The sequence below is a fragment of the Agelaius phoeniceus genome, chromosome 28 (assembly GCF_051311805.1).
Source record: "Agelaius phoeniceus isolate bAgePho1 chromosome 28, bAgePho1.hap1, whole genome shotgun sequence".
In the NCBI taxonomy this organism is placed as follows: Eukaryota; Metazoa; Chordata; class Aves; order Passeriformes; family Icteridae; genus Agelaius; species Agelaius phoeniceus.
The window spans coordinates 5645407-5657761 of NC_135292.1; the positions used below are offsets into that span (position 1 = coordinate 5645407).

Consider the following 12355-nt stretch of genomic DNA (forward strand, 5'->3'; position numbering starts at 1 on the left):
CAAGAACTCGAGGATACAAATACCTGTTAGTGGGGGTTGACACATTCTCTGGGTGGCCAGAAGCCCTTCCCTGTCGCACCAACCAAGCAAAGGAAACAGTAAAGTGGTTACTACAGGAGATTATTCCCAGGTTCGGGGTGCCCCTAGGGTATCATCAGATAGGGGGCCCCATTTCATAGCTACAGTAGTAAGAGAGGTAAGTAGATTGCTGGGGATGACTTGGGACCTCCACACACCGTGGAGACCCCAGTCGAGTGGACAGGTAGAGAGGATGAATCAGACACTAAGGAGGCAAATCAGTAAAATATGCCAAGAAGCCAAATTGCAGTGGCCCCAGGCTTTGCCAATAGCACTGTTGAGGATTCGGATAAAGCCTAGGAGTGGGATGTCAGTCAGCCCTTATGAGATATTGCATGGGAAACCATATGAATCTCCTGAGCCTAACCCTAATGTGCACGCCACAGGAAAGCAGGAAGTGTATAATTATGTTCTGTCTCTCGGGAAAACTTTAGCTCGGCTCCGGAGCATCCTCGTGTGGAATAGACCGCTGACTCTCGAGAGCCCAGTTCATAACATACATCCAGGAGACGAGGTGTACATCAAGAACTGGAACGAAGAACCGCTGAAAGAAAAGTGGAGTGGGCCCCACCAGGTACTGCTGACCACCTTTACAGCAGCCAAAGTAGCCGGCGTGGACCCCTGGATTCACTATACCCGAGTGAAGAAAATCCATCCTGGATCACAGACTGTGTAAACTGTGGAACCAACAAGGCTGCAGATAAGATGTGTTTAATCACTTTGAGAATGCTATCAGTAATTGTGCCAATGTTATGGTCATTAATGTCTTTGGGAAGTGGAATGCAAAAAGATCAACTAAACACTCTTCATTCTAGAATGAAGAGAGAGGTACAAACAGAAACACAGGGGATAAAGGTTTCCAATGCAGTTCGGGCTGAGAATGTAATGATTGGATTAGTCAAAGACTTTGCCAAAATGCAAAACACCTGTAGAATAACTGCCTGTCTGCCAATACAAAAGGCAGCAGGAGACTCAGTAAATTGGGGAATCATAACAGCAAAACTACCTGAAATACAAAAGAACAAAACAATTGCATGCAAACAGGTACCTGAGTCGAGGCAAGTAGTCAAGGAAACTTGGGAGAAAATAGGAACATGGATGAGACCCATGGGCCAGAAAGACTGTATTCTAAGTGATGGCACACTAGGAACCCCTATGGGAGAATCAGGAGGCATCACACAATGGCAATGCTATTTGCCACACTATAAAAAGATTATAGAAAATGTTACAGAAACCACTCTGGTATGGAAGTGTGAGGCCAAGAATCAGAAAGATCAGACAGAGCCTTGGGACAGTGCGTGGTCTGTGAGTATCCTTCAAAGATTCCAATGTATGGCAAACACCCCTTGGTGCATTAAGTGGGAAGGCTCCGGGAATGAAACAGATCCAGCAGTAACAAACACTGCCACCAGTAGCAGAACGAGGGCAGACAAAGTAAGTTGGTGGGCATGTAATAAAACTTATGACTGCACTTCTGATGATGCAGAGATAAAGCAGATGCCACCTCTGGCAATAGCCCTAAACACTGGCTGTGCTTGCAGAGGGATCAAACATAAACAAGGCAGAGTGAATTATAAAGCAGTTGTAGGATGTACCAGGAGTACAGTCCGAGGTCCAGGACAATTTGTATGGGCAGCAAGCGATGGCACCTGGACAACACATCTGCCTGTAGATGGGAAAGTAAAGGAAATTACTTTAGGCCTCCCAACCTCATGTCCAATTTGGGAAAAGTCCCCATTTAACAGAAAACATGAACTTGTGCAGATAAGAGCAAGACGAGAAGTTCTAGACAATGAAAATCCAGATGACACTTGGCAAGAACCCTCTGGTGGAGTGAAATTTGGGTGGGCCCGAGAGTCTTTGCTTGGTCCTACAGCAAACTATCAGAGTAGGGAGATGCTGTACAAACTTACAGGTCAGGTAGATAGACTGGCAAGAGTCACCCGGGAAGGATTTAAAGAATTAAACGTACAATTACAAGCCACCACAAAAATGACTTTACAAAATCAATTAGCCTTAGATTTGTTACTCCTGAAAGAGCATGGAGTATGTGGATTTTTAAAGGGACGGGTTGGTCATTGCTGCCTTCACATCCCAAATGTAACTGCAGATGTAGAATATGACATCAATCAGTTGAAACAAAGAGAGCATGAAGCACAAGAAGAGCAAAAGGATTTGACTACGACCTGGCTAGGCAAAATCTTTAAAGGGTAGGGGTGGAATGTGAGTTCATGGATTAAATCTGTCATTGAGACTGTGATAATCTTACTAATTGTATTCTTAGCAATTTGGTTAGTTCACAGCATCTTAAAGGGAGAGATACAGAAGAAAACGTCCTGGAACCAGAAGATAATAAAGGCTCTGACACGAGATCCACGCCCACCATCTTCTGGTTCTCCAGTTCGTGACAGCATCCACGACAACGTTTACATCAACCATGGACTTGAAGAACGTCAAGAATAAATTGAGAAATAAAGGACTGTATCAAGTGAAAACATTTACACCTATAGTGAAGTGAAAATGCTTTCAAAGGGGGGAGAATGATAGTGGGGCCCTGGAAAAATGTCAAAAATAGACTCTGAAAATGTTAGGCTTTGTGCTTGCCAGATCATGTGAAATCACACCTGCGTAAGCAGAACATGATAAATGATATAATTGTTAGATGTGATGATTGTTTAGTAATTAAATATAATTATTGTTTAATCATAAGAAGAATCATGAGGAACTATGTTAGAAGTTTGAGGGGGGCCACAAGGAGCCCATGCTTGGCTGAAATCTATGTATACAATAGAACAATATAAGTTTAGTCATTAACATGAATGTTATATAACGATAGAATATAAAAACATGTTCATCCCGAACCCATGTCGGAGTCAGATTTGGGTTGGTACCCCTGACACCCAGAGCTCTTCAATAAAAGCACCTGCATATAATCATTCTGGTGATTATGTGTTTCTGAACGCTAATATACCCAGTAAAGTGTTAAACCCTTCCCAGCTGCTGTGCATGAGGCTCTATGAATACGCACCAGGCTGATGTAAGGGGAAAGGTATTTCAGGGGATCCCTGAAGGTAACAGGGTGCTCCTGGCTGAGTGCCAAGATGCACCCAGTTTACATCTTCCAAGAACTGTTTAGCATGGCTCTGCCCTGGATCTGCCTTTTTAGAGCATGCAGATTCTTTGGCTGTGGCTTTAGTCCATTCTCTTTATCACCTCCAGGTTTTGGGCCTTGGTGCACTCTGCCTTCAGACGGGGAGTGCTGATAGTTGGCAGATCTGTACAGGTGTCCTCATCCTGGGTGCATTGGATGTTACCCCATCCAAGCAGGCAGTTTAACACAAGCAGCTATTTCACCGAGCTTAATTAACAACAGAAATAAAAGCTATATAACAAAATATATATATAATTTGCATATATATTTAAATATATATATATATTTAAAAAATATATATATTAAAAATATATATATAATTTACTTTAAAAAACAGTCCCAGCCTGATCCATATGGTCCCAGAAACCCGGGATCCCAGTCCATACAGTCCCAGTCCATATTTAATCCCACTCCAGGCTATCCTGGTCTGGAGGGTTCTGACCCACAGGATCCCCATCCATGTGATCCCAGTCCAGGTGATCCCAGCCCATTTTGATCCCAGCCCATATGTGATCCCAGCCCATATTTGATCCCAGCCCATATTTGATCCCAGTCTGGGGGGTCCTGCACACATTCCCAGGGTCTGGAATTCCAGTTCCCAGCCAGGAAAAAATGTTCCTGCCCTTGAACTTCCTTCCTATCCCCTCAACAAATTGCAATAAAATTATAAACAAAGAAGTAATAATTGAAATTAAATAAATTATAATAAAAATGAAATATAAAAATCTCAACTCTTCTTTACAATGATTCAACTCCAACAATGATTCAACTCCAACCAACAATAACTATTACTATAATATTACCAATGCATATAAATAAACAAATTATATATCAAGAAATACCTTTTGAAAATTTTAACTCGATGACTAATGTACTTTAGATAAAATTATCTAAAGAAACTACCATGCAATCTAACACATCTTAGTTAAACAATTCATATTACAAATATACTAAACACAAAACCAAAACACCACTACAATTTCTCAGACATTTCAACCAAACAATTAAACTTTAATAACATCCTTAAGTACTCTTGAAAAATTAAAATTATTTTTAAAAAAATTAATTGTGTGCAGGTGGTTTTATTTTGATATTGGTTTTTGGATTGTTTGGGTTAGATGATTTAAAAAATGGGATTTTTATAGGAATTGAATCAGCTGAGAAGGTGGCACTCTGCAAACAGAACTGACAGAAAATGAATGGGACAGAAATCAGTAACTCTGAAAGTTTTATTTGCTATCAAATATATCGCACACACCCAGCCCCACACAATCCCCATCCCACTGCTCCAAATTGAGATCCCACTTCTCCCAATCTCCTTCCAACTCCATCTCAACTTGACAGCTGTGGAATGGAGTGAGTTTGGCCTGGGATTGAGTTTTTTGAGGAAGGAACAAGCAATCTGAGGTGGAATTGAGCCCTTTGGGGTTAAAATTCAGTTATTTTCAGTAGAATATGAGTGGTTTTGAGGTGACTGTTCCATCCCCCCAGACTTTTGGAGCAGAGAGAGATGGAGAAGAGAAAAAAATTCAGGCCAAACCAAAGGACAAGCAGGCAGGTGTGTTCCCAACATGGATCACAGGGAATGTGAGTGACCAGGGCTGTGCCCAAAGTGCCTCCTCCAGTGGGGGATGGAGCTGCAGCAGCGCACGAAGCTCTTCCCGCACTCGGGGCACTCGCAGGGCTTCCCTTACCGGTGCCTCCGTTGGTGTCGGGTCAAGGTAGAGCTGCAGGAGAAGCTCTTCCCACACTGGGGACACTCGTAGGGCCTCTCCCCTGTGTGGATGCGCCGGTGGGTGACGAGGGTGGAGTTGTGCTTGAATCCCTTCCCACAGTCGGGGCATTGGAAGGGCCTCTCCTCTGTGTGAATCCGATAGTGCATGAGGACATTGAAGCTGGTCTGAAACCTCTTCCTGCATTTATCACACTCGTAGGGCCTCTCCCCTGTGTGGATGCGCCGGTGCCTGACGAGGGTGGAGCTGTACTTGAATCCCTTCCCACAGTCGGGGCATTGGAAGGGCCTCTCCTCTGTGTGACTCTGATAGTGCTGGAGGAGACTGGAGCTGGTCTGAAACCTCTTCCCACACTTGGAGCACTCATAGGGCCTCTCCCCAGTGTGGGTCCTCTGGTGCCTGATCAGGCTGGAGCTCTCTCTGAAGCTCTTCCCACACTCCCCACACTCGTAGGGCCGTTCCCCAGTGTGGGTCCTCTGGTGCCTGATCAGCTCGGAGTTCCACCTGAAGCTCTTCCCACACTCCACGCACGTGTGGGGCTTCTCCCCATCATGGAGCTGCTCATGGAGCACCAGCTCCGAGCTCTGGCTCCATCTCCGGCCGCCTTCCCGGCCCAGGCTGGCTCTTTCCCCCTCACATCCCCGCCATCTGCGTTTGCAGCCCCTCCTCGTGCGGCATCTCCGGGCCTTTTCCTCCCCGTTGGCTTCCTGCGCCGTGGAGCCGCTCAAAACGGCCTCTGCCACCAGGTTCTGCCGCGGGCATTTGTCCTCCCTGCTCTCCATGCTCAGCTCCTGCTCTGGGCGAGGAAGGACAAGGACAGCATGGGATTTGCCTCCGTGCCACAGGCAAGGGCAACGAGATCCCCCCAGGGCTGTGCTGCAGCCGGGGGCCCTGCTGGGCTGGGAGATGGAGCAGCACAGAGGGGAAAGGGGCACTGACTTCCTCCTCACCTGCCTCAGTGTCCCAGAGCATCTTCCTCTTTCTCACAGCCTCACAGGGGTTGGCAATGTGAAATCCTGGTTTGGAGAAAACAAGGGATGAGCACCTGGAGTTTGAAGGTCCCCCCACCCAAGTCCATCTCTACAAGTCACCGGCCATCTGGGCTCCAGAAAACCCTCCCAAACACCAAGATTCAGCCCTGAAAAAGCCTTCCAGGAGTTCCCCATCCCTGGTCCCTCCCCTCTGGTGTTCGGGGGTTCCCCCCTGTCCCAGCTGCTGGGGTCAAACTTGGATTGGGGGTCCCCCTTCTCCTGGGTGCCCCCCCTGCCCAGGCTGCTGGCAGTGCCAGCAATGCCAAAAGCTCCCCCCTCTTGGCTCTCCCCATTTCGGGATGCCGGGGCTCTTTGGGCTCCCGGGCTCCCTTCTCCCCTCATTCTCTGCTCTGCGCTGCAGCGGCTCCAAGGAGTCCCCCCTGCCCCTCTCCAGGCTCTTGAGGCTCCTGCCAATGGCGGCGCTCCCCCCTCTCTGGCCTCCCCACTTTGGCCTCCTGGGGGACACAGGGCTCTGCTCCTCCAGGCTGCCTCTGCCGGCAGCCGCCACCGCCACCCCCCGATGTCCCCCCGAGGGGCCTTTTCCCATCAGCCTTGGACTTCTTCATTCTCCGAACATCCCCCCAAAACCCCAACCCAGGGACCCCCTGGGATATCCGGGCCGGGCTCCCCCTCCCCGCTCACCGGAGCCATGGGGGGGGGCGATGATCCCACAGGTGGGGGCTGCGAATTCAGGCAGGGATCGAGACCGCGTGGCTCCCTGAGCTCAGCCTTGATCTGCCTTTGTCCCTCCTCTTCCTCTTCCTCCCATCGTCCTCTTCCATCCCCCCTCCAGCTCCTCTGTTATCCCCACCGGCTTCTCAACTTCCATCCCTGCCCTTCCATCCCTTCTCCTCCTCCTCCTCCCTAACCCCACCTCCTTATCCTCCTTCCATCGCTGCTCTCTCTCCGCCTTCATCCCTCCCCTTCCATCCCTCCTCCCTTTCCTCCTCCTCCCCCCTAACCCCGCCTCCTCCTCCCCCTCCATCCCTGCCCTTCCCTCCCTCCTCCTCCTCCCCCAGCAGCAGCCACACCCTCGGTGCCCCGTTCCCGCAGCCCTCGCAGCCCGCGGCAGCAGCGGCCATGGAGCCGGGCCAGGTCGGCATGGGCAGCGCGGGGCTCTCGGCTGCTCCCAGCCGCTGCGGGCGGGGGGAACCCGGCCCGGGCCAAAGGAGAGGCAAACTGGGCAAACTGGGGGCACATCACAAAGCTAAGGATGCAGCAGAAAATGGAGCTGAAAGAGTTATGTTAATATTCACTCCAAACGAGGAAAAACTGGAAATTCCAAAGTTTAGGGAAGCCGAGAAAAAAGAATTAAACAAGATAGGAAATGAACAAGATAAATCAGAGTAATAGAAACTTCTACATGGAAGACAATTACTTAATAAAATGTGCTTACTAGGAAAAGATTAGAAGACGTGCATCAGAAACCCCACTGGCGTACTCAAGCTTTGTGTGATCATTTCTTAAGGAATTTTGGGTGCACTGGGATTTTTGGTGTAGCAAAGCAAGTCACTGAAAGATGCTTAATTTGCCAAAGGATAAATAAAAAGGTGATGAGAAAAACAACATTAGGAGGTCATGAGTTAGCTCGTCGACCATTACAAAATATCCAAGCAGAAGTTTAGATTTGTTAGCTTCTGGATTTATTTGGAAAAAAACCCATTTAATCTAGAAGAAAGAGAATATGCCATATGTTAGACAGGAGATTTTAGGAGAATAAAAATCTTTGAAGTATCAGAAACACCCGAGGAAAAAAACAAGAAAATAAAAAGGGGAAATGAAAGGGAGGGGAACAAGAGGAAAAGTCAGAAAGAGAGTGGGATCCTCTGCAGCTCTTGCCCCCTCCGTTGGCGGCCGAGGCGCCTGTCCCGGGTCCCGGCTCGCTGCCCGCCTCAGCTCCGCCTGCCCCGGTTTCCATCCCAGGTGCGGGCTCACTGCCCAGGGCAGCTCCACCTGCCCCGGTGCTGGCGGTGAATTTGTGTGCCCTGGCCCCACTGCCCGGCCCGCGGCCGCTCTGCCGGCCATGCTGGGCAAGATGGGGTTGCTCTGTCCTGCCGCGTGGGCCGAGGTCACCGCGCCGACCGCACCGAGGGCGGGTCCCAGCCATCCCATCCCCGGCTGCCCTGCCCGTGCCAGCTGCGCTGGGCAGCGCCGCTGCTGCTGCCGGGGTCTCCCACCTGCCTTTTCTCTGCCGGGAGCTGCCGGATCAGCCGCCATAAGCCATGTGGGGGCTGCCCACGCTCCGGCTCGGCCTCCACGGGAAGATCCCCCTCTGGCGATTCCGGCAGCAGACCCTGCCCACACTCCGACCGAGCCTCGTCGGGATATCCTCCCCTGACCCCTCCTGCTCTGAGTTACGTCCCCTTGGTAACCACAGCTCCTGCTGTTCAGGGAAAATCCCTCTCTCTACAGGAAGCACCTTATCGAAACACTAGGAGCTCAGTTAAAAGGCAGCCCTCTCCAAATTCTTTCTCAAAACACGGGAGAAAGGCTACAGAAGGTAAAAAAGTGAAAGAGTTAGATGAAGGGATTGCTCTATTGCCGTTAAGAGAGGTTCCCATGGCAGGGATGCGCTGCCCCGCCCCGCGGGAGCCACCGGCGCCCCTGCCGGCCGTGCCCGGAACTGCACCCAAGGGGAAAGCGCCGCAGCTGAAAGGCCGGGACCGGCTCCGGGCTCTGTTTGTTGGCACTGCCGGAGCTGTTTATACACACTACTATTATTATATTATACACACTAGTAAAGAACCGTTATTCCTAATCCCATATCTTTGCCTGAGAGCCCCTTGATTTCACTATCCTAAAAATTAAGAGGGAGGGGGTTTGCATTCTCCATTCCAAGAGAGGCTTTTTCTGCCTTCCCAAGCAGACACCTGTCTTGTAAAGCAAGACAAGCACCCACAGGCACTGAGGGGGGCTGCAGGAGGGGCAGAAGAAGGCCCTGCAGCACTTGGGCACAAAGGCCCAGCAGGTGAATGCAAGAAGGGAGCAGCAAAAGGCCAAGCTGAAGGCAAAGGCCAGGGCAGAGCTCCTACAGCCCCTGAGGGATCAGCCCCAGGGCCCAAGGGGGCCCCAGCACCCAGGGCACGGCTCGGCCACAAGCACCCGGCAGAGGCATTGCCCTCCTCGGCAGGGCACAGCCCACCCAAACAGCCCCTGGCAAGGAATCAGGGCTCCGGCTGCAGGGCACAAGGACACTGCAAGCAGAGACAGCAGCACCCTCAGGACCAGCAAGTCCAGCCCGTGATGGACATGGATTGGCAGGGCTGACACAGCTCCCATCACACCCGGGACCCTCCACACTGGAGCCCTTGAGAACATTCAGGTGGGTCTGCATTGAGAGGAGGCATTTCCTGATGGACACAGGGGCCTCTCAATCTGCTCTGAATCTTAGACCTAAAGGGGAAAATAGTAAAGGAATATTTTAATTTTTAAGGGAATGAGTGGGAAAGATGAGCAGGTATGATTTGTTCAACCACTATTAGAAGCTGTGGGGGATAGGTTTGAAATAAATGAATTTCTTTTTCTTCCTCCTGTGATTGTAATTAACTAGGAAGGACTTTGAGAGCTGGATTTTAATACTGTAAAAAGGGATACAGAGGCTAGTTCTGTTGTACCTCTGTGTCAAAAGTCTGACAAGACCTATGCTGAAGTGAACCCAGAAGTGTGGGCAGCCCCAGGGAAATACAGAAAATTAGATATGGAGCCTCTACAAATTAAAGCAACCAGGACAAGCAATACCCTGTTCCAAGAGAGGGAAGGAAGGGCTCACAGCCTGGTATTGAGTCCCTGTTAAAGGCAGGGCATTGGAGCCAAGGGTGTCTCCCTACAACACTCCTATCCTGCCAGTCAACAAACTGGATGGATGGACACAAGGAGGAAACACAGAATTTTCAAGTGTTAAAATTAAGATTAACTGAGGCGAGTGGCCTGGGCCTTCCAGACAGGGAAAAAGAATTTGAATTATAGGTGGATGTTAAACAGGGTCTTGCCAAAGGAATTCTTGTGCTAAAATGTTTAACCCAGTGGCCAGAGAGCAGCCTCATTGTCTGCAGAATTGTGCAGCCACAGCTTCCGTGGGAGCAGAGGCCTGAAAACTGATGACAACAGGAGGATCTCCTAGAGTTCAAGTCTGGCATCAAGTTAAAGCTTTGACAACCAAAAGAGCCTCTCAATGGATGAGCAGGGCTCGGTGATTACAGTATGAAACTTGTTCAATGGCACAGGAGGATTCAGAACTGAGGACAGGGCAAGGGTTTAACCCAGCCTCCTGTTTGAACAGCCTGGAGAGGGGCTGGCAAGGAACCCAGGACTGCACTCAAGGGACAGAGCTCCCGAGCCAGGCTGGGAGAGATTGATGGGACATTCCCTGGCCTGAGGGAGACAATGTGTTTGTGGATGGCTCTGCAAGGGCAGCAGAAGGGAAAAGAGCTACAAGACAGGCTGTTATTAAGGACGGGGAATCAGACAAAGCGCAGGTCACCGCCCCATGCTCAGCTCAACCCGCGGAGCTGTGGGTGCTTGTAAGAGCCTGGCACTGAAATGCCCTGAGCAGGAAGGCTTCAAAATCTTCTGCTGACACCATGGCACCTAACAGGGGGGCAAAAGCAATTCTGACTGCTTCAGCAATCACTGGATCACTTATTAACCTATTTCTAAAAGAAATAATTCAAAGATAATGGATTGTGGAAGCAATAGATTCAGATGGGGAACTCATTTTACAGGAAAGACCCTTCAGGGGGTTATGGCAGCTTTAGGAATACAATGGGACCTCCATAACCCCTGGCAAGCCCAGAGCTCGGGCTGGGTAGAAAGAATGAATGGGGAAATAAAGAAACACCTTTGGAAGCCGGAGATGGAAACCAAGATGCCATGGGTACAGCTTTTGCCATTGGCTTTGGCAAGAAAAAGAGCCAGACCCAAGGCAGATATTCAATTATCTCCCTTGGAATTCATGTCTGGAATTCCTTACCTGGGCAATTCTCCACCTAGTGCAGGGTGGAAATAAGGGATGTAAATTTAAGGCAGGCTGTAGCCAGAATCCTGTCTCCTGTGGAATCTCTCCCCCAGGAAGCTGGGCTGGCACAGAGCCTGCCCTGGGACTTTGCTGTTGCCAACACCCAGCCAGGCCATCGGCTCCTGCCTAAGGAGTGCAAAGCAGCACCACTGGTGGCCAAGGGGCCCACGCCAAGTGTCCCTGAGGCCAGAAACAGCCGCCAGCACAGCTGAGCACGGGGGGACCCCTCAGCCTGGCCTCAGGGGCTCTGAAGCCCCGGAGATTTGCACTTCCCGCCTGCAGCAGGACCATGGGAGCCGCCCCTGAGCCTGCCCTGAAGGCAACGCAGCAGCAGCCAGGGCTCCACAGCGGGCCAAGCCCCTGGGCCTGCCCACAGATCCTCTGCTCAAACCCTCGGGAATCCTGGCCACCCTCCCCTGGCACCTCCAGCCACTGCGGCCAAGCCTCGCTGCCGCTGCTGCAGCTCCAGCGCTGGCTGGGCCTGCACTGCCACAGCTGCTGGGGAGCACCGCGGCACAATTCCACCCTGGGGCTCACTCACACCCACACTCTGGGCTGCCTGCGACTGCATTGCTGCAAAATGTACCCATCCTGCTTCTTTTAAATCTTATTTCTCTGCTCAGAAAGGTTTCTCTACTCAAAGGTTTGCCTTTGGGAAAGAAATTTTAAAGGTTTTATTTAAGGGGTTCCCAGTCTGTTCCGATGTTAAACTCATCTCCACCACTCAATAGAGACGAGTTTAACATCCGAACAGACTGGGAATAGCCCAAAAGACACCCACAGAGATAACGACCAGCAACAAAACATCAACGCCCCGCAGCAAACAGCAACCAACAGCTACCCCAGACACTGCCCCCGGCACAGCTGGAGACACCTGGTCTGGAAAAGGCTGAGAAGGAAATCCAGGAGTGTGGACCGAATTCACAGCAGCGGGGAAGAAATCCGAGTCTAATAGGAAACCAAACACTAAAAACTTACACGACTTGGAAGCAATGAACATTAAAGCAGTGGATTTAGATTGGTTCAGACTACGTAAAGTTTAGGAAAAATCGAGTAAAACTGACATGTCATGGAATGATGTTTTCTGCTCAGCCAGGCTATTTGTGGATGAAAGTATTTCTGTTGCACATCCTGGCCAGAACCAAGTAATGCCTTGACTCTCTCACACTAAAGAGATTCTTGGAGAGTTTTTGTTTTCCCTACAGTTTCAGTGATAAGATTACAACATGAGAAACATTTTTTATAATAATCCTACTTTATATTGTCAGGTAGGTTTGGGACAGAAGGGTGAGAATCAATTTTTGGTCTGGGTTTTTCCATGTTCGCCTTTATGTTGCATTTTGCAAAA

The 12355-nt window shown here is 50.0% G+C and overlaps 2 protein-coding genes across 2 annotated transcripts in view; one reads left to right on the plus strand and one right to left on the minus strand.

The window, feature by feature from the left end:
- The window catches only part of LOC143696048 (serine/threonine-protein kinase pim-3-like), a 57863-nt gene extending 55322 nt beyond the window's left edge, over nt 1–2541 (plus strand). Inside the window, exon 4 of the mRNA XM_077191254.1 lies at nt 2480–2541. Coding sequence (XP_077047369.1) covers nt 2480–2541 — 62 coding nt within the window. The remainder of the gene's footprint in view (nt 1–2479) is intronic.
- LOC143696104 (uncharacterized) overlaps nt 1–6840 on the minus strand; it is a 77841-nt gene extending 71001 nt beyond the window's left edge. Inside the window, exons 1-2 of the mRNA XM_077191311.1 lie at nt 6636–6840; nt 5913–5978 (exon numbers count right to left, since the gene is read on the minus strand). The gene's annotated coding sequence lies outside the window, so the exon portion shown is untranslated. The remainder of the gene's footprint in view (nt 1–5912; nt 5979–6635) is intronic.
- Between the last annotated feature and the right edge of the window lie 5515 nt (nt 6841–12355).